The 21584-nt window shown below is 37.1% G+C and overlaps 1 protein-coding gene and 2 pseudogenes across 5 annotated transcripts in view; 1 reads left to right on the forward strand and 2 right to left on the reverse strand.

Annotated features, from left to right (window-relative positions):
- The window catches only part of Lin52 (lin-52 DREAM MuvB core complex component), a 132292-nt gene that overhangs the window by 110427 nt on the left and 281 nt on the right, over positions 1-21584 (reverse strand). For 4 of the 5 annotated variants that reach the window (XR_010044833.1, XM_063241010.1, XM_063241007.1 and 1 more), the window contains exons 2-5: positions 14979-15053; positions 12963-13000; positions 8612-8678; positions 6460-6543 (exon numbers count right to left, since the gene is read on the reverse strand). Coding sequence is in view for 4 of the 5 variants with exons in the window: in XM_063241010.1 (XP_063097080.1) it covers positions 6460-6543; positions 8612-8678; positions 12963-13000; positions 14979-15053 (264 nt within the window). In the remaining variant the exon portion in view is untranslated. Of the gene's footprint in view, positions 1-4410; positions 4816-6459; positions 6544-8611; positions 8679-12962; positions 13001-14978; positions 15054-21584 lie in introns of those variants that run through there. The other variant, XM_063241008.1, reaches the window with a different exon arrangement.
- Positions 8847-9748, forward strand: LOC106028182 (proteasome maturation protein-like; annotated as a pseudogene).
- On the reverse strand, positions 15126-21584 carry LOC134474177 (protein SET-like; annotated as a pseudogene).

The raw sequence follows: 21584 nt of genomic DNA on the forward strand, positions 1-21584 counted from the left end.
GGTGCCAAACATATTCACTGGAAGACAGTCTCTTTAATAAAGGGTGCCAGAAAAACTAGCTCTGCACATACCAAAGATTAAAATTGGACCAGTATCTTTCACTATGCACTAAACTAAATTCAGGACAGATCAAGGATCTAAATATTAAAACAGAAACATTAAATATGTGGGAAGATAGAATATGTCAAAGTTTTGAAGGCATTGGTGAAGGCAAACACTTTAATCAGGATCATACAGGAATTATGATAAAAGAAGCAACTGGGATCTCATCTAAAACAGTTAATACAGTGTGTCAAATTGAGAAGTTTATAAGTTTAATGAAATGACTCAGCAGGGGGCCAGGGCCCTCACTTTGTAAACACTCTCATCCTGTTCAAAAGGAGGGCACAGAGATGGTGTGAGTGCAACACCTGCCCTGGGCAATGGTAACCTGCTTACAGTATAATGGAGGAAAAGGCTTATTCCCCACTACCCTGTCCTTTTGCTCTTACTGCTCTTGTTGTCTTTTGCCACCTTAAACTGTTGCCTCTGTGCCATGCCACCCTACCTTGGAGCCAGGGGACTACACACTGAAACTTCCACAAACTGTGAGCTAAATCAATCTTTTAATTTTGGGTATCAGGTATTTTGTCTCAGCAATGAGAGAAAGTAACTAAGATATCTTATTAAAAAGCTTTTGCAGGGCTGGGGATATAGTTCAGCGACATAAGCGCCTGCCTTGCAAGCAGGCAGTTGTGAGTTCGATCCCCGGTACCGATTAAAAAAAAAAAAAAAAAAAAAACACCACCAAAAAGCTTTTGTAGAGCAAGAAAAACCACCAACAGATTGAAGAGACAACCCACAATGTGGGGAAAAAATGTTTGCCAGCTGCTTCTCAGTCAAAGGATTACTGAGAACATATAAAGAACTCAAAAATATATCAGACCTCCAAAATTTAAAGACCCAATTCAAAAAAGGGCAGCTGAGAGGAATATACACTTCTCTGATGAAAAAAGAACAAACAGGGCCAGGGGTTTAGCTAAGCAGCGTAAGGTGCCTACTTGGCAAGGCAAACACAAAGTCATGAGTTTGATCCCCAGTACCTAAAAAAATTTAAAAAAGAAAGAAAGAAAAGAAAAAATACAAACAGCAAATAGATATATGAAAAAATGTTAAGATTCAAGAAATGCAAAGTAAAACAACACTGAGATTCCACCTCACCCTGGAAAGAATGGCAATGAAGAAATCAACCAGTAACAAATGCTAGAGGGACTGTGGGGAAAAAGGAACAGTGTGGTTGGTGGGAGGATAGACTGGTGCAGCCACTGCAGATTCCTCAAAAAACTAGGATTAGAGGTTCTGTTTGATCCAACTATTCCCCCTTCTAAGTATCTTCCCAGAAGAATTAAAAATACCATGCCACAGTGAAATAGTGCACCCCGTTCATAGCAGCACAATTTATAACATTGGAAACAACCCAAATTTCCATCAACTGAGGAATGGATAAAAAATATGTGGTATTTTTATACAATGGAGTACTACTCAACCATAAGGAAAGATAAATTAATTTTTATAGGTAAATGGATGCACTTAAGACCATACTCATTAGTGAAATAAATCAAACACACATGTGTAAACATCACATTGTTTCACTAGTATGAGAAGTTCAAATTATATACATGATAGTTAAGATAGTTATATTATTGATTTCTTTGAGATCATTGAAGAAAATGGTTTATGCTAGTATTGTTAGGACAATTAAATGCAGATGTACTGAGTAACTGATTTGAAGAACAGTGTACAATGTATATACCATTATGTCCTAAATTGTTTTGAAATTGTTTTTTCTCTTTAAAATAAAATGAAAAAAGAATCACTTATCTTCCTTTCCTACTAGATTTTATCTGAACAGTTATCTAAACAGTAACTTTTACTCATCTGTATATCCTCATACAGAGCCAAGTATAAGGAAGTCATTCAAATGGTTGCTGAACAGGACTGTTCATTCTTTTACTATTATCTCATCACTCAAAATAACCAAGTATTTGAAAGCTATATTTTGAAATAAGTACATTTTTCTGAGAGGACTTACTCCAAGTTTATCTTATTATTTCTACTGAAGATACAGTATTGCCTGATATTATATGATATAACCAAGAGTCCAAGGATGCATGAAAAGCCCCTGGTAAGGAGGATGACTGACATAAGAGAACTGAAACCATTTCAAGGGTCTTATACACAGGTGTGGAAGATACTGAATTTAAAAATCCAATTTGGAATTTTTTTCTATCAGTCACCTTACTCAATTGCAAAATGCTGTATTAGAAATCCTGAAACTATGGTAGGTGTGATGACATATGCTTGTAATCCCAGCGTTCTGGGAGGGTGATACTGGTGGATCCCAAGTTTAAGTCAAATGTGGGCAACTTAATGAGGTCCTGCCTTAAAGGAAAAAAAAATGTTGCAACCTTATAATTTCTTTAACGATAATCAAGTTCAAAAAATGTAAAGTTCAACTGATCCACAATATTTACTTCTTGATAAAAGGCAGATTTCAGGTATGCATAGAGGCACGCATATGTTAGAGGTTAATGTTTTTTTGGCAGTTCTTGGTTTGAACTTTATCAGGTGCATTTTAAACTTTTGTCACAAAGGATATGTTATTAAAATAAAAAATAATTTTAAGAGCCAGTGATGTAACTCAGTGCAAAGACCTTGAGTTAGTCCCCAATACCAAAAAAAACCAAAAAGATTAAAATTGAAGGATTCTGAGCAACAAAATCATACACTACTTCAGAAAGAAAACAAATTAACAAAAAATAAGATGGTGCAATGAAAAAGACTACAATTAAAATTCAAGCAAAGTGTCAACAAAGTTAGGCAAGTAATCGGGAAAAATCTCAGAATACATGTATATTTTTTAGCCTGAATCAGAGAGCCAATTCAAGAGATGGTGAAGGTAGAAGTACAGTAAGACTTGTGCTGCCATCTAGAGGTTAGAGGCTACATGACACTTCTTTTCAATCAGTTAAGGGCTGTTAATTTAACTACAAGTATTACAGATAGAAAGGTAGGATCAAACAGGCCTTCTTTTTTGGTTGGTTTTTGAGACAAGGTCTCACTATGTAGTTCATCCTGGCCTTGAACTCACAAAGTAGCCCGTGATCTCATGGCAATCCTCCTGCCTCTGCTTCCCAAGTACTGGGATTATGTACAGGCACGTGCTACCGCACTCCCAAATAGGTCTAATGAAAGTCAGACTAATAACCTTAATATGAGGCTACAAAAAAGATTATCCAAGGTATATGAGTAGAAATTCTTCTCTTCTCTCTTCTTTCACAGATTAACATTAGAATTCAAAGAGCCGTCTTGTAGAATTTTACTTGGATTTTCAAATACAAATGTCCACTTTTACAGAATCACATGCCTAGTATACTATAGTTTAGAAGCACAGGTTTTCTTCTGGTATCACCACCAAAGAAAGTTTTACCAAACAGTTTCTGGTACTGACAGCTTTTTAAGTACAAAAAAATAAGATGAAGTTCAAATGAGATATCTCAATCATTTTTATTCTAAAACTTTTTAAAACTCAGTGATTACATTTAACCAAGTAACAGTCCCACTGAAATTACTTACTGAACATACAGGATTAGACTGTAAATCAGCACAAGAAGCTACTTTTATCAAAGCTAAATTCCTTGTAAAAAGGACAATATACTTAATGTGATTCTATTTACATGAAAAGGTACTAAGCAGGATATGACAGCGCACGCCTCTAATCCCAGCACTCTAGAAGGCTGAAGCAGGAAGGCAAACAAGTTTGAGCCAAGCCTGGGCAGTTTAGCAATTTAGTGATACTTTGTCTCAAAATAAAAAACAAATAAGGCTGGGGATGCAACTCAGTGTAAAAGCCCTGGGTTTTAATCACTAGTACAACAAAAAACACACAGACCAAAAGATACCTATTAAAAAACCCATAGGCAAAACCAATGCTTTGACTGAGTATGGTGGTACACACCTGTAAGCCCAGCACTCGGGAGGCTAAAAAGATTACTACGAGTTCAAGACCAGCTTACGCTACAAAGTGAGTTTAAGGCCACTCTGAAATGCATAGTGAAACCCTTTCTCAAAAGGACAATAAATAAATAAAGAAATAAACAAACCAAACTAATGGTTCAAGAACAAAGGGTAAAAGAAATGAAACTAGAAAAATTAACCTGGTACAAGCAAACAAAATGGACTGGACTGAGAGTCATGGAGACCAGTTAGAAGGTGACTGCCATAATCTCTACAAGAGAAAGGCATTGAACTAAGATGAAAATAACACAAATTGAATTCTTTATATGCTAACGCAGTTTTACAACTTTTTGTAATTATATATATTTCAAGAGAATTTCGTGTAAGTGTCAAATTAAACCAAGAGACACCTGAGACAACAAAAGTTACTGTATTCCAAACTGCACACCAAAAGGGTTACATGAAGTACAATCACGTACCAAATCAAAAGGCTCATCATCCAAAAGACAAAATCTAGTTACTATCAGCTTTAGAAGGTTCACATTATTTCTGCACTAACATTTGACAATGCTCTTGGGAAATGACAAACAATCATGTTTTGAGGAGAAATATTTTTAGCATTTTTTTCTTTCCATCATCTTTATCAGTGCAGATATTTGCATGAAAACAGGATCACTGGTCCTTGGGGATTCATCAGTTCCTATTGCTTATTTTTCATCCATGTCATCCTCTCAATTAAATGCAGGAAAGAGGATTGAGACATCGAAACACCAGATTAGGATGTCAAGTAAAAGCCAACCCCTAGAGTGGATGAATAATCTGTAAGGACAAAAAAAGATCTTGTTTTTATGCAAATACACTATACAAAATAAAACAAAGAGACACTGTATTTGAGAAATCCAATACACAACGGTACAATTATTTCCAATTGTAACTTTAAAAATTCTTTATGTCAACTAAATTTACCTTGGTTAAGGAAAATGGCAATTGGTTGAAATATTGCTGCAGAATTTGAAATAAGGCTGAATTTTGAACTAGAAGATAATTCTGAAGAATCTCAGCTGTGCCATGGGAGAAATACAGCAAAAACAGCTTTTGTTGTACAGATTGAATTCAATGCTTAAGGTACGTGAGTTAGGTGACTTCAAACCATCCCCGCCCCCCCGCCCCCAGTAAGGAAGGCTTTTTTCTTTTTCTTTCTTTCTTTCTTTTTTTTTTTTTTTGTGTTGGGGATTGAACTCACAACCTCGTGCCTGCCAGGCAGGCACTTACACAGGTGAGCTAAACCTCCAGTCCAAGGGTGGCTTTAAGTGTGCATATTAAAACAAAGCAAAACAAAAAAGACCATATAGACACTTTTTTCTTGAGACTGGGGATTGAACTCGGAGACCTCGCACTTGCCATGCAGGTGCTTGTGCTGCTGAGCAATATCCTCAGCCCTGATGAAGCTATTTTGGGGATTCCAATTAGTACAAAACTTAAATTTTTGAAAAAAAACTACATGTCATAATAGTACTCTCAGCCAGGTGTGGTGGCCACACATCTGTAATCCCAGAACTTGGGAGGCTGAGGCAGGAACTGCTGCATGTTCAAGCCTGGGCGACAAAGTGAGTTGAAGGCCAGCCTGAACTGCATAGTGAAACTGTCTCAAAAAGAAAAAAAAAAAGTACTCTCACGATGGATTAATGATGGTCTCAGGTTCTAACCACTGTATTTCCTTTGGGTATCACCTCTTGCAACTACAAAGTGAGACTTCCTTATAATTCCTTTTCTAGTTTAATAATGAATGTAGTATGAGAAGGGACATGATGTGAAAAGAAATTATCTAGGAGGGCCACAGATTTAGCTCAGCAGAATAAGCGCCTGCCTGACAAGCATGAGGTCATGAGTGCAATCCCTGGTACCAAACAAAAAGAGGACAGGCATGGATGAGAAATTTAAAAGCATTACTCATGGGTAACAGAAACATTCTTGGTTTGTTATATGTCTTTTCCTTTAGAGAACCAATTCTTCCCTCCCATTCCATGTGTTTTGAGTCACATCAACCTCTCCCTCTAATCTGCATCTGTACCTAAGTCTCCAGCCTGGTGGATTAGAGCATTCCATCTGGCCAAAGGACTCATTCAATGATGGTACACGAGCCCACAGAGAACAGTCAGTCTTTTAATTTATGTAAACTAATAAAGTCTCTTCTTTGGCTTAAGATAGTTTGCATTGATCTATCACTTAAAACTGAAAGAGTTTCAACACTTTCATTGCACAGAGAAAAATAATTTGTTATCTACTAAATCCAGTAATTACTCCACTCTCATAAAGGCACACTTCAGATTACACTGACCCCTTAATTTCAGATTATTTAACTTTTCTCTAATAAAGAAAATTTGTATTTTCCAGAATTATAACTAGAACTCATTATGGAATGCACAACATGTAACCCTGAATAAATATGATCTGAGTACTCACACTCATCCAGCCCCAGTTGATAGGCCAGGTTCTGTAGGCCTCGTACCTTCTCCATCAAATTAGCTGTAGTGAGACTTCCCAGTTCTGAAACAGAATCATTTATTTCAATACCATTTCTTCCCACTATCTTCAAGTAGCAATTCATTTAGACTGGGAATCCTGATTAGAAAAATTTTCAGGTCTGACCAGGAGGTACAATGAATATTGAGCTTAGCATGGTTTAATCTCCAGCATTCAAGGAAGGAAAGGAAGTGAAGGGAAGGGGCAGAGGAGAAGCAGAGGGAGGGAAGAAGGAAGGAAAAAAAGAGTGTTTTCAAGCATAATTCCTACTGAGTAACAGGAAAACGTATCTTGTTTGTACCAGTTTCATATATAATACACACAAATCGCTTCTGTAGAAACGTCTTCAAGGCGCTTTCCCACATAATAAAATGGGTTACATAAACACAGTTACAAATTGTTTTAAACTAAGGATCCATTGTCTAGCTTACAAAATGAATACAACACCAATATATGATAATTCATTACTCCAAAGAACACTGAAAAACCCATCCAGAACACTTTCAAAATGAACGCTGTCTCTGAGTTCCCTGATTTCAACTAACAATGCAATATTAACAGAATATTGTTTTCCATTTTCTTCTTAGAAAAAAGGTTAAATATAAATCCAAACCCAAGTCAAATTCCTATTTAAATATTCAGGAAGTAGGAGTATAGCACAGTGGTAGAGTGCTTGTCTACTATGCACATGGTCCTCAATTCAACTCCCAGTACCAAAAACAAAGATTTGCCAAGTAAAAATACAATATTCTTAAAACAATAGCATCCAATTCCTTTTACATTTAAGACACAGGTCAGTTTGCATGAAATAGAATGTATGTTCTCTCACTAAAAATGTAAAGTTTCCTCAGAAAACACATGGGTTATTCTATAAATGTCTGTTTGGAACATTACAACAATGAACTGAAGATGTCCTTGAAACTTAATTTTTTCATAGCTGAAAGAGGGGATCTGCATTCAAGCATGCAGAACAGTGAATTACTTCTAAAATCAAATAAAGGTTTTTTCCCCTCCCATTTATCATTCTACAGTCATTATCTACATCTGGCATAAGCAGACTTTCCTGACCTGTTCAATTGCTTAAATAGGTCAAGAATCTCAGATTTTTACCTTAATTTCAGTCTATTACTTCATAACCATCATGAATCTTATCACCAGAAAAATGATTAAAAAAAGAAAGAAAATTCAGAGAAAATTAATGTTTTTAATTTAAATTTCTACTCTGTGATTGAGTTCGAAATCATTTATCAAATAACAATATTCACAGAATCCTTTCTGGAAGAAATTGATAGGTTAGAAAAAATAGAAGACAGGTTCCACTAAGGGCTGCCACTTAACGGTACTGACAACAATACATAGCATTAAATTCTACATAAGACATTTTTATTACAGTGGAAAGAGATCTTAAAAACTGGGTTTATGTTTATGCCAGGCATGGTGGTGTATACTTGTAATCTCAGCACTCAGGAGGCTGAGGCAGGAGGATCGCCAGGAATCGAGGCCAGCCTGAGCTACAAAGTGAGTTCAAGGCCAGCCCTGAACTTCACAGCAAGACCCTATCTCAAAAGAAAAAAAAAGGTTTAAAATTTTAACTCTTTTCTAATCAATGTTTGTTAGTTAAACCTCTAAACCTAGGATATCATCACATCTATCTAACAAAATGTTTATGAAAATTAATAAAATTTAAGGTTTTTATTAACTGTATCATATAAAATAAAGTTGGTATTAAAAAGAACTAATATCAGAAGAATTCATTATGACTGAATCTTGAGGTGACAAGTTTCTACACATGAAAAAAAGTAGAAAAAGGCATTTCGCACATGAAAAACTATGAATAAAGATGGTTAGGTGAGCAGTTTGAAGCCAAGAGAATAAGGACCAAGTAAAACTGGTAAAGTGGTTTGTTTGAAGGGAACATAAATATCAAATTAAAAGTTAGAGGACAAGCCAGATATCACGGTACATGCCTATAGTCCCAGTTGTTGGGGTGGAAGGCTCACTTGAGCTCAGGTGTTTAAAATCTGCCTAGGCAAAACAGCAAGACTGTCTCAAAGTAAAAAAATCAAAGTTAGAAGCTACCTGCATTACTTACCTTTTAGCATATCAATGTCATCACGTTCTATTTCAGCCATCCATTTAGGTGGAGAACTAGTAATAGGCTGTCAGAAAACAAAAATACATCTATTAGATATGACTTTGATGAGACCTTATTCTTCCTTCTTAAAAGAAACGTAGCTTCAGTACATTCAATCTCTGGTACTGCCAAAAAAAAAAAAAAAAAAAAAAGAAATGCAGCTTGTCACACAGTCTTTAGGTTGTCTGAAAATATGGGCAAATTATAACTATAAATATAAACCCAAATTTCTCCAGGTTCAAATATGAGCTGAAAAGATGCCACTACTATTACTAGTTCATGCATAACAATACAGAAATGAAACTACTTGAAACACTATTGTGGGCAAAGCCTCCAGCTGAACTTGTTTAACATGATACTAATATTCTCTGGAGGAAAAAAGAGTCAAGAATGAGAAACTGAAAAATAAAAAAAAACAAAATGTGACAAGTATATGTACCACTTACCCATGAAGAATGTATTAAACATATATATTAATTAAGAAGTGAAAAAAGTAAAAATCTTTTGTTTCAGACAGGGTTTCACTATGCAGGCTGGCCTTAAACTCACTTTGTAGCCCACGCTGGCCTTGAACTGTAGACAGCAATCCTCCTGCCTCCTGCCACCACTCCCAGCCGAAAAAAGTAAATATAAAAAATACATTTCAGACAGAGCGCCTGAAGATGAATGCTAGAGGACATGGATCTCAGTAAAGGACAGTGTTCTAGTTGCTGAACTTTTAGCAAGTGGGCTTTTTGAACATCATCATCTTCTTTGAAAAGGTTTTCTCTTGTGAAAAAGGAACTGTTACCAAGTCACGCTCTTAAATTATCAGAAAAAAATTTCTAGCTCAACCAAGATAAAATGAACACACTGAGGAATATCCAGGGTCTCTTTGCTCCTCTAAAATTACAAATGAAATTCAAAGTTATATACCAGGTTCAATGTCTTCCATTTCTTTCAAGTTCAAACCTTTCACTGGATATTTTGAGGGATGATGGTGAGACTATTGGATTTGAAGATATTCTCAATGATCCATCACAAAGTGATCTCATGGGAGAACCACACTTGATGGAATATAAACTTGGTTTACTGCGATACATGTACTGTTTGTAAACCAGAGGGGCTGCATCTTGTTACAGTTGTCTTTTGTTATAATTTGATGTGTATGACATTAAAAGTACTGATATGAGAAAAAAATAATTTCAACTCCTCTCAAAGAAAGCCATCCAGCCCTCAACTTAGTGACAGAAGGCTGAAATACTAACATGATCATCACTTGAACTTTCATAATTTTGTTGTGTAAATTTTAGAAAACTTTAGAATTTTAGGTTATCTTCTCATTTTTGCAAATAAATTTTCAATATGAAAGAAAGACTAAAGGGCCATGTTGGGAGCCTTTGAAGTTGAATACAGTGCAAGGCTGTGGCATGGCCAAACTGAGAACAAAGTGTCCGCCTCAAAGGTCAAGATGGGGCACAGCTGAGGACACCTGATTCCAACCACAATTAATAAGTTACAGATTGTAGCTGCAGGCATTTCACTCCTGTAGTGAAAGTCACCTAGAGACTTTCTAAGATAGTTATCCTAAATTAACATAGCCTGTTACTTGGAAAAGTCCTTGAATTATTCCCAAGGTCCTGCTCAGGTTTCCTGTGTTTTCCATTCTAACCCTTTCCTTGTTTGAAAACTAAATAAACATGGACCACCCAGAGACATTCCCTGTCTTTCCTCAGTCTTGAACTCTGTAAGAGGGTTTTGATTCTCCTGTTACACTAAAATCATACTACTTGTCTCATTTATTTTAAGCCTTCGCTGTGCACTCATTTGGGAGATTGGCCAAGGTCATCTCATCTTGGCCAGGTCCCCAGTAGGGCCCAGAATAGCTCCAAGTTAGCAATTTTCAATCATAGTTGCACATAAAATCACTCTTGTAGCTTAAAAAAAAAAAAAAAAAAAAGTCAGCACCTTGGCTGCAACCCAGATGTACTGATGCAGAATATCAGAGCATGAGGGAAGGTTCCTTGGAGAGAACAGAATAAGGGATTCCATAAACATATTTTTCAAAAGATTCCTAGCTGCACACTGATAGTTCTATCATGCAGGTAAGGGTAAGATTAAGGAAAACCACTTCAACTTTAAATCTTTCTCTTTCTTTCTTTTAACATGTTCACAACAGGGTTATAACTTGTATGTTTCACTGCTGGGAGACTCTGAAGCACACACTGATGGTACAAGCCAGCAAGAATTTGTTGATTAAAATGTATTCAGTACTAACCACCTAATAAGCAAAACACTTTATATCACATTATTTACCTCCAAAACAACCCTATGAAGTAGGTTTTATTATCCCCATTTTAAAAATGATAAAGAAAAAAAATTAATAAAAAAATTCACTTGGCTTAGGTTACAAAGTCATAGGTGTCAAGATTTAAAACGCAGATAGTCTGAGTCCAGAAACACTACATCCAGGGTGTGATGGTACATGCCTATAATCCTAGCACTCAGGAGCTGAGGTAGGAGGATTGCTGGGAGTTCAAGGAAAGCCTGGGCAACATAATGAGTTCAAAGCTAGTCTGAACTACTGGTAAAACTGTCTCCAAAAAAAAAAAAAAAAAAACCATAGAAATCACTACAAATCCTCTATGCTGCCTCTTTTAGAAGGCTCTGTCTCAAACTATTTTTAACCCTAGGAGGGAAAAAAAACTGTTTCAATGGATGTTAACTTGGGGTCCTAGGATGATGTCTTTGAAGCCCCAGGAAAAAAACTCAAAATATGTACTGGCATATTTTTAGGGAAAAGAGGTAGATATTTAGAGGTATTTAATCATTTTTCTAAAAACACTATAAAAGTTTTTTTAATTATGTATATTTACAGTATAAAACAGCTGTAAGCAAATCTAAGTCAAGAAACTGAAAACTAATAAAAATGGAAGAAAATTAAATCATACATTGTTTGATCAATCTACCAGATAAAAACTAATCTGAGGCTGGGGATTTAGCTCAGCGGCATAAGCGCCTGCCTTGCAAGCAGGCAGGCGTGAGTTCAATCCCTGGTACCGATAAAAAGGAAAAAGACCAAAAAAAAAAAAAAAACCAAAACTAATCTAGCAGTAAAAGCTTCCCTAGCTGGGTGTGGTGACGCACACCTGTGATCCCAGCACTCTTGGGAGGCTGAGATGAGAGGATCCCATGTTTGAACTCACCCTGGGAAACTTAGCAGTTTAGTGAGACCCTGGTTCAAAATAAAGAGAAGGTCTGGAGATGTAGTTCAGGCTAAAGGTTCTGGATTCAATCCCCAGTCACATGCACATGCACACATACACAGACACATAGTACAGAAGCATTAGAGGCTAAATGCCTGATTCTGCCACTTAAGAATCTATAACCTGTGTAACTTATTTAACTATAACCAGCATATGCTTAAACTTCCTAGTCTGGAGATAATACTTGTAGTACCTTTACCTCATTTGGTTTTATGAAGATTAAATAACATATGTAAGTACTTAGTAGAACAGTATCTGGCACATGGTCAGCACTACCTAAATGTTAGCTTAAATTACCATCCTGTTTTCCTGGTTGTAGGAACATGTAAGAGAACATATTTAAGGCAGGTTTGATGAGGGTTTTAAGACAAGGCAATTGAAATATTTAATGTACCCCACTCCTATTCTTTTTGTGCAAACTGTACACCTGTAATTCCAGCACTTGGGAAGCTGAAGCAAGAGGATCACTACCAAATTCAAGACCAACCTGCCTGAACTACACAGTGAGTTCAAGGCCAGCCTAGACCACATAGCAAGACACTGTCACAAAACCAAACCAAAACAAAACAAGAAAAAAGACCAAACATATTTAGAGCACCAAGCACAATGCCTGCTGCCATGGGTGGAAAAGTCTGTGGTTTTTACAAACATCCTCCCTCAAGTTTCTGATACAGAACTGAGAAATTTCAACATTCTCTACAGAGATCTAAGCTAAAGCCACAATAAATCATATAAACAAAGAAGAAAAGCTTCCAAATTATAGTTTGGGCAAAAAGAATAGCAATGGTACATTAAATATTTCAATTGCCTTGTCTTAAAACCCTTAAGCTGAGAAAAGAGGCTAGGTGAGTAGACAAGGGTCAACATTTCAAAGTAAATCATTTCAACAAAGGAAAACATCAACAATTAACATGAAGTTATAAATGGATTTACAGGGCCACAACTCCAACATGATTTGAAGGCTTGACAACAGTCTTGAAAATAAAGAAATGACAGATTTGAGCTTATATCCAGGAGCAAAACTTTGGGGCGATTCTCATTAAGTAAGTTAGCATATTACTTACGCTTTTGAAGGAAGCTGCAAATTCAGCAACACCTGGTACTAAAAAGAAAGAAAAATTATACATTCAATAAACATCTGTGTGTTCAGGCATAGAGAATTCAAATAATTTTTTTAAAAACCAGCATTACCTTCAGGTAGCTTATAGTTTGGAAGGAGATGGAGACTATAACATTAAGTGCCCCCCCACATTTATAGCAGCACAGTTTGTAATAGCTTGATCTTAGAAACAACCTAAATGCCCATCCCCTGAGGAATGGATAAAAAAGACATGGTATTTTTATACAATGGAGTACTAATCAGCCATAAAGAAGAATAAACTAGAGACTTTTATAGGTAAATGGATGCAACTTGAGACCATACACATAGGTGAAATAAATAAGACACACATGTCCACATATCCTCATGTATATATATATATATATATATATATATATATACATATATATCCTCATGTACATATGTGTATATATGTGTGTGTGGGCGTGTGTGTATATATAAAAACTAGTTACGATAGTTAACACTTCTGATTTCTCTGAGTTTGCTAAATAGAAAGAGAAAGATCTGTGCTCGTATTGTTTGGACAAAAGAATGCAGATGTCTTGTGCTCTGGGTAAATGATTTGAGATGACAATGTACAATATATAATATATATGCCACTGTTGCCCTGACTGACATGTTTTGAAATTTTGTCTTAGTTTTCTTCTTTTTTCTCTCCTTGAAACAAAATGGATTTGAAAGAAAAATAAAAACATTAAGTGCCCCAAGAAATGGCAGAACGTTGTGGTGGACAAAAATGGAAATCCAGGGCCGGGAATATAGCTCAGCAGCACAAATGCCTGCTTGGCAAGCCCACAAGGTTCTGAGTTCAATTCCTGGTGCCAAAAGTAAAAAAAAAAAATGGAAATCCAAGTCAAACTGAGGGGGCAGCAAAAGCTTCTCTGAGAAAGTAATACCTCCACTAAGCTTTAAAAGACCAGCAATTTTCTAGCTAGGAGGGTGGTGAGACACAGTTTTTCTTACCAGCAAGTTTAAACACTCTTTTTTAGTTATGCTGTTTTTCTGTCAAACCAATTGTTTAACTGTCTCATACAAGCAGCACATTAAAAAGCAGAAAAGTAAAAATGTGATATTTAAAAGTAAAATAACATTTATAAACAATAAAAATCATAAAGATTGGAGGCACCCAATATTGGGTTGTTTGTGAGAAAATGAACACTCATACACAGTCATCATCTTCGGAGTTCACCCAGATATTCGCTGATACATAGGCTGTCAAATAAAACACTGGATATAACTTAGATTTTCAGAGAGGGCATGAATATACAAATTATATCTATAAAATAATATATTTGAAAGAATGAAACCAACTTATACATACCAATACAGAGTGATTCATTAACAACGATGATAATGGTATAATACACTTAAGACTGTATACATGATTATCATTATTTTAAAAAAGCCATCTATACAGAAAAATGTTTGCTTATCTATTCTCAGGCATGGTGGCACATGCCTATAATCCTGGCATTTGGGCAGACGGAGGCAGGAGCATGGCTGCAAGTTTAAGGCCAGCCTGTGCTACATAGTAAGTTCAAGGCTAAATTCAATAAACTACATAGTGACCCTGTCTTAAAAAAAAAAAAAAAAGTATTATTAAAAAACTCATCATGAAAAAAAAAAAAAAGACTCATCATTTCTTCTCAGTATTCTGGAAAAAATAAAAACTATATAAAGCTATTAACATTGGATAGCAACCTCTTCTCTTCCCATTAAAGTACAATAAAAATTTGAATTATTACTATTATATTAGAACTCTTCAAAAAATTTTCAAGGAAGCATTTGTTCTCTTTTTTTTTTTTTTTTTTTTTTTTGTCTTTTTCGTTTTTATCGGTACCAGGGATCGAACTCACGACTGCCTGCTTACAAGGCAGGCGCTTATGCCGCTGAGCTAAATCCCCAGCCCCAGCATTTGTTCTCTTACATGAAGTCTGATATAAAGAAAGCAAAGACTTACATTGCTCTGGCCAAAGATCTGGTGAGGCACGATCAAGTTTTTCAAAACTTAGCAAAGATGCTTCCAAATCTGTACCTGAAATAAAGCAAGCAGTTTAGACAGGAAAACATCTCAATATCAAAGAACATAATAAACTAAAGCACTTAAATGGAAGCCTAGAGATTTGAGTTCAATAACTCAACTGATAATATTGGGCCATGATGTAATACAAATATCCTTTATCACTAAATCTCACTCTTTCAATCTATAAAATGGGAGTGATTTTTTTTAGACAGGTGTTAAAAATGAATACTGACAAATCTATCTGCCTTCATTCACACTCCCGAACTTTCCTCTGTTTATAATCAATTAAGGTGTGCCTGCTCCCAATGAAACGTAAGCTCCTCAGTCAGGGCTCTGAGTGTACATTTTCTTGCTCTAACAAGGCATCATCTTGAATCACCTTCCTCTTATACCATCATTTTCTTCTCTAGGCTCACATTCAACAGCAAATAGTCATGCCCTCAAGTCTCCCTTCTTTAAAAAGTACTCTCCCTCAATTCCATGATCTCTTGCACACTTCACAGAGAAAGTTTTGTTTTCATTTTTTGTTTATTTTTGTAGTAGTGGGCTCTGAACCGAGGGCCTCTTACATGCTAGGTAAGGGACCTATCACTGACCTGCCCCCTCAGTCCTTTTTATTTTGAGGAAGGATGTCGCTAAATTGCCTAGGTTTGCCTCGAACTTGCAAGCCTCCTGTCTTATTCTCCAAAGTGGCTGAAATACAGGCATGTATGCTGCACTTGGCACAAAAGTTCTAGAGTTTTGTATCCTGCTGTTTCCACATACCTCGCACTTTCTCCTTAACCTACCCAATAAGTCTTCTGTCCTTACATACACGGAAACTACTGTTCAAAACTAAGTCCAGTGGTCACTTCTTTCTCTTCCCTCTGTGACCTCTGCAGCATCCACATACTGATCCTACCACGCACCGCTATGAAACCACTGTGGTGGTTTTTCTCCTAATTACTGTCTCCTGGCCGCTTCCTCTCCCTCTCAGCCCATCCTAAGCCATCTCCACACTCCTACCTCACCTAGTCACTCACCTTTACCATCATCTATCTATACACCAATGACTATATATTTCTAGTTCCAACCTCTCTCTCCTGAACTTCAGTTACGTCTAAGTAACTACTTGACATCTTTCTCCACTGACATATATGAAAAAGCATACTTTCCCAACCCTGTCTCAAGAAATTGTAATGCCGCTGGGGATTTAGCTCAGCGGCATAAGCACCTGCCTTGCAAGCAGGCAGTTATGAGTTTGATCCCTGGTACCGATAAAAAAAGACCAAAAAAAAAAAAAAAAACCAAAACCAAAAAACAAACAAACAAAGAAATTGTAATGCCATTACCTCCAAATGTCAACCCCGAAAACCCAAATAGTATCCTTCATGGTTTTTCTTATACCCTTCTAGAACCAACCTATCACTTAATCCACTAGTTTCTATCTGCAAAATACACCAAGAACCAAACCAGTGCTGCACTTTCCACCTCCAAGTCTTAACAGATCTCTCAGCTCCAGCTCTTAATCCTCCTCTCCCACCCCCAAATTAATTTTACACAAAGTAATCAGAAGTGATCATTTTTTATTTTTTATTTTTGGTACCGAGGATTGAATTTATAACCTCGAGTTTGCCAAGCAGGGACTTACACCACTGAGCTAAACCCCGGACCCAGAAGTGATTTTTTAAAAAATGTACATCTATCCATTTCACTCTCTAGTTTAAAGGACTTCTCAGCCAATCTACCATGTCCTAAAAAACTATGCAATCCAGCCCCAGACTAATTCTGTTACGTCACTTTCTTTTCATTCTTCCTGGGCACACAATAGGTACTCAACATTTGTTGAGTATGTACTGTCTACTTCACTTGCTAGCATAGATAATTCTTTAATGCTATGAACAATGGCTCTTAACATTTTGATTTGGGGGGGGGTACCTGGGATTTAACTCACACCTCGCATTTGCCAAGCAGGCACTCACACCACCAAGCTAAACCTCCAGCCCTCTTAACATTTTTGGGGGAAGCAGTATCTATGGAAATGTGAAAAGATGTGAATACACTCACTCTTTCCAAAAATGTACAAATGCATAAGACTTTTCAACACGAGCTTTTCTCTAAATTTAATTTCCTTAAACAAATATTCCAAGGGAATTTCCAATGATATTACAGTAGGGAAGGAACTGAAGTCTAATACATTGATTATCTAAATCACCTAAAAGTGCTCAAAAAGGAGAGATATGCATTAACAATATGCCAATTTTCAAGTTCCTACTAATGAGGCACTCAACCATAATAAAAACAAACTTATTGTGTGGCAGGATCCTGTAACCATCAGGGGCAACCTTGATACCACAGTTTAGGACAAAATTCTGACTATGCTACAAGTCTTATTCATAAATTAAGTAACTAGACAGCTTTACTTGCATTTCAATTTTCTCTTTTTAGCATGAAAATGACAAAAGGGTAAATGACCTAATGTCTTTTTGGTTTTTTTTTTTTCTTTTTGGGTACTGGGGAATTAAACTCACGACCGCGTGTTTGCCAGGCAGGCACTTATGCTGCTGAGCTAAATCCCCAGGTCTTTCTTTCTTTTGACACAAGATCTCCCTATGCAGTTCAGGCTGGCTTTGAGCTCCTTTGGTAGCCCAGGCTGGTCTCAACAGCAAAGATCCTCCTGCCTCACACTCCTGAGTGCTGGGATTACAGGCATACACCATTATGCCCAGCTCCTGATCTCATTTTCAAATGAACATCTGAATTAAAACTTAAAGACAGAGACGTTTAGAACACTAAAAACAGAAGTGAGGTCACCACAGTGGACTAATTCATGAGCTACTTATTTACAACTTCAATTTAAATTCAGTGTTCAACTTCATTTTATCAGATTATAAAAAATAAGATTAGGGGATTGGGGATTTAGCTCAGCAGCAATAAGAACCTGCCTTGCAAGCAGGCAGTCCTGAGTTCAATCCCCGGTACCGATTTAAAAAAAAAAAAAAATTTACTATTTTAATGTTCAAATGTACAGTTCAGTGACATTAAGTGCATTATTAATATGTACAACCATTAACATCATTCATTTCTAGAATCTTCCTACCTTCTCAAATTGAAGTATAAACTTTCCATTCCCTTGGCTGACTTTTTAAATGCCATTTCTTTTCTAGCAGACGAAACTTTTTGTGTGTATATACATATGTAGTTTTAGTGTAACAAAGCAACCTGTACACTTTATAAACATTTTAAACTGCTTATCACCTTTTCCTTTCCAGTGAAAACCAAAAGAATTAAAAAATAAGCCAACAAAATTACAATAGAGAATGTCAATTCCAAATAAGACCCCACAGGTTCTGCTGATTCTCTCACCAAGTACCAGGACTCAAGTGATTAAGAGACAATTTTATTTTAAAAGTGTCATCTTAAACTGCAGGTTCAGTCGGGTGTGGTGGCACACACCTGTAATCCCCGGACTTGGAAGGCTGAGACAGGAAGATCACCATGAGTTCACGGACAGCCTGGGTTAGATAGTCTGAAGCTAGCCTGAGCTACACAATGAGACCCTGTCTCAAAAATAAAACAAAACTGAAAGGATGTCTTTAACATCACAATTAAACACATCAAAGGAAAAGCCATGTTGTCAAATGTCCGCTTAACCCAGACATCTCAAACTCAGACTTTATTGACCTTCCATACCCCATTTTTAAAATTTGTTCTTTTTTTTAAACAAAAGAAAGAAGACAGGTACATGTTGGTCCACATTCATATAGTGTAATCTCTGAGCCAGATAACCAGAGAAAGAAGGAAAAAAGCTAGAATTCTATGTACCCTTCTAGCTATGAGGCCTAGCATTCTCCAGTACTCAGCAGAGTGAAGGGAGCAGAGGGGTTTTTTTCCCCCAGAGAGCACAGTGGTGTTGATTCTAGTTTGTGTGAAGACAACAGGGGACTGAAATGAATTTAAAACAAAAGGTTGTAGAGATCTTTTTCTCATTGTATTCTGCTTAAGGCATCTTCCTACAAAGTCGAGAATGAGAACCATAGTGTTTGTGAAGAGAGGCCTCAAGCACAGGACAACTAAGCACAAGAGAGAGGAAAAGATTGCAACTTGCTCCCAGAGGAGAAATTTTTTTGAAAAAAGAAAAAAGTTCAGAATCCATCTGTGTTCAAATAGTTATCTTCTCCTTCATCTTCCTCTATTTCTTCCCCTTCCTCTCACCATCTTCATCTTCTTCACCTTTAATCTCATTCCCTTCTTCATCATCACCATCATCTTCTCCTTCCCCTTCCTCATTATCCATATCAGGAACCAAGTAGTACTGCAATGGATTTGGCCAAACATTATCTTCAGTGACGTCTCCTATCCCATCTGCACCCACATCAGAATGGTCAGTAAATCCGATAAAGAAGCTCTTGGGTTCCTCATGCTCTCTCTTCCTACTGGCTTTATTCAGTGTTTAACTTGAACATTTTATCAAATCCTTTCCAGATTTGCACTTGATTTCAATGGACGTTGAAGATGGGGTACCACTCTTGTTCAGATGAAATTCTTTGGAGAAAACTTTATTTTTGAAGTAAGGACATTCATAAAAATAAAAGTCTATTCCAAAAAAAATCTACTATGTATCCTGATCTTATTTCTTCAAATTCTGTCACTTTGACTATTTGACTATGATCAAATAATGCAATGCTTCTTCATCTTCTTCCCCAGGCAGTGCAGACACTTGTGGATAGTTAATAAATATTATCCTAAATTCTGGAATTTTGGCAATCAATTCTGACCTCTTCTGAAAAAATGGTTGGCGGAGTTTGGTATACATCTATGCTACTTTCAATATCTCCTGACTAGCGTGTTTATTAAGTTTATTTCATTTGTACTTCACCAGTATGTTCAATTGCTTCTTGTTCTTTTGTTCCCTTGGGCAGGCCCAGCAAGGTCATGCTGCCTCGGATTTGGGGGCCAGACTCTTGGAGCTTAAGAGATGGGTGGAGCAAAAACTGGCAGTTTGAGGTTATGAAAGGAGGGAAGTTTTAATAGGAGCCCCGGGGTTACCTAGGACCACAGGAAGCAGATCAGGAACCCAGAAAAACTTTTATCAAGAGAGCACACAGAATCCTGAACATCCTAATTTCTTATGGAGTATGTACTCGTGTTCAAAAAACTTCAGGCTTGGTTAAACCCAAAATTTAAAATCAAGTAAGATACTACTTCTGTACATGTTCACTGAAGGCTGACTGCTTGCCAGGCACTGGGTTAAACTTGCAATCCAACTACAAATAAGAGTCTTGGAATTTATAATCAGGAGGAAAAGGGCGAAGTTAATGGAACAACTATGCTGACAATAAAGATACTGAGATAGTGAATGAATAATGCAACTTCAATCACTGAGTTCTAGTTAAGCCTCTTTGGGAGGGGACATCTGAAACAAGAACTGAACAAGGCGTGGGACACAGTGGTACACGCGTGTGCTGGGAGGAAGACAGATCCCAAACTCCAGCCTAGCCTGTTTGGCAACTTGATGAGATCCTGCCTCAAAAATTTAAAACATTTTCAAAACCAATTCGTGATGTAGCTAAACAAAAAGACCCTGAGTTCAATCCCCAGTACAATAATATTTGAAACTGAGAAAATGTTCATGGTTGAGTTATAGCAGATATCCAACATAGCTCTCCTCGGTCTATCTCCGCCAATAGAATTAGCTGAAGTGAGAAGGGGCAAAGACTCTTTCCTCATTCCTGAAATGAATGTCCAAGATTCAAACACAGAATATGTTTGGTGAGGGAAAGCCACCTATCAATGAAACAGGCACGGAGATGGAGGGTAGCAGAAGCAAAAATTAAGTGAGTCAAAAAGGAATGCAAGACATCACATTACTAAAGCAAAGTACACCAAAACTACCCAACTGTTACCTGAAATGTCTTGTATCTTAGACGACTCATAAGCAGAAACTGCTCATTCCCTCAACCCAAGGAAACAACATACAAAAAGACACAAGAGAAGCCAAAACACGCGCAAGACCCTCGAGACTGTCATGGCAAGAAAATAGAAGTCCCTGCCTTCTCTTTGCTGTCAGGGCAACGGCCTCAAACTAAAGAGATAAGAGAAAAGCATCCTCTTACGGACCAGTCCTGGGGTGAGATCAGCTACCAACTGCAGTTAGGGCTTGAGAAAATCGTTCCATCGTTGTTGGCAAAAACACGTCAATGGGGCGCCCAGAGGAGAAAGCTCTGAAGGCACCTCCTCTACCCTAGCAATGTACCCTCTTCGACTCTTAGCCTCACCCAAGTGGAGCTAAGGGAGGGCTAAGACAAGCCCCATCCGTTCTCGCGGAGTAGGTCCTTCGCCACCTTCTCCTCCTTCACCGGCCAGATACACAGGGGAATCTGTGTAACTCCAGAAACTCTGTGAAGAGCTGGCGAGCTGAAGACACGGACGTATCCCAAAGCAAAGACGTAAAAGAGAAAGACGAGGAACCCCCAAGAAATAAGTGTAAGTGCGAAGGGCAGGTGGAGAGTGGAAAGTCCCAGAGAATTAAAAAGATTACAGGACAAGAATTTCTGAACCGGC

The sequence above is a fragment of the Cavia porcellus genome, unplaced genomic scaffold (genome assembly GCF_034190915.1).
Source record: "Cavia porcellus strain 051 isolate PalLab524CR breed Dunkin Hartley unplaced genomic scaffold, mCavPor4.1 scaffold_31, whole genome shotgun sequence".
Taxonomy (NCBI): domain Eukaryota; kingdom Metazoa; phylum Chordata; class Mammalia; order Rodentia; family Caviidae; genus Cavia; species Cavia porcellus.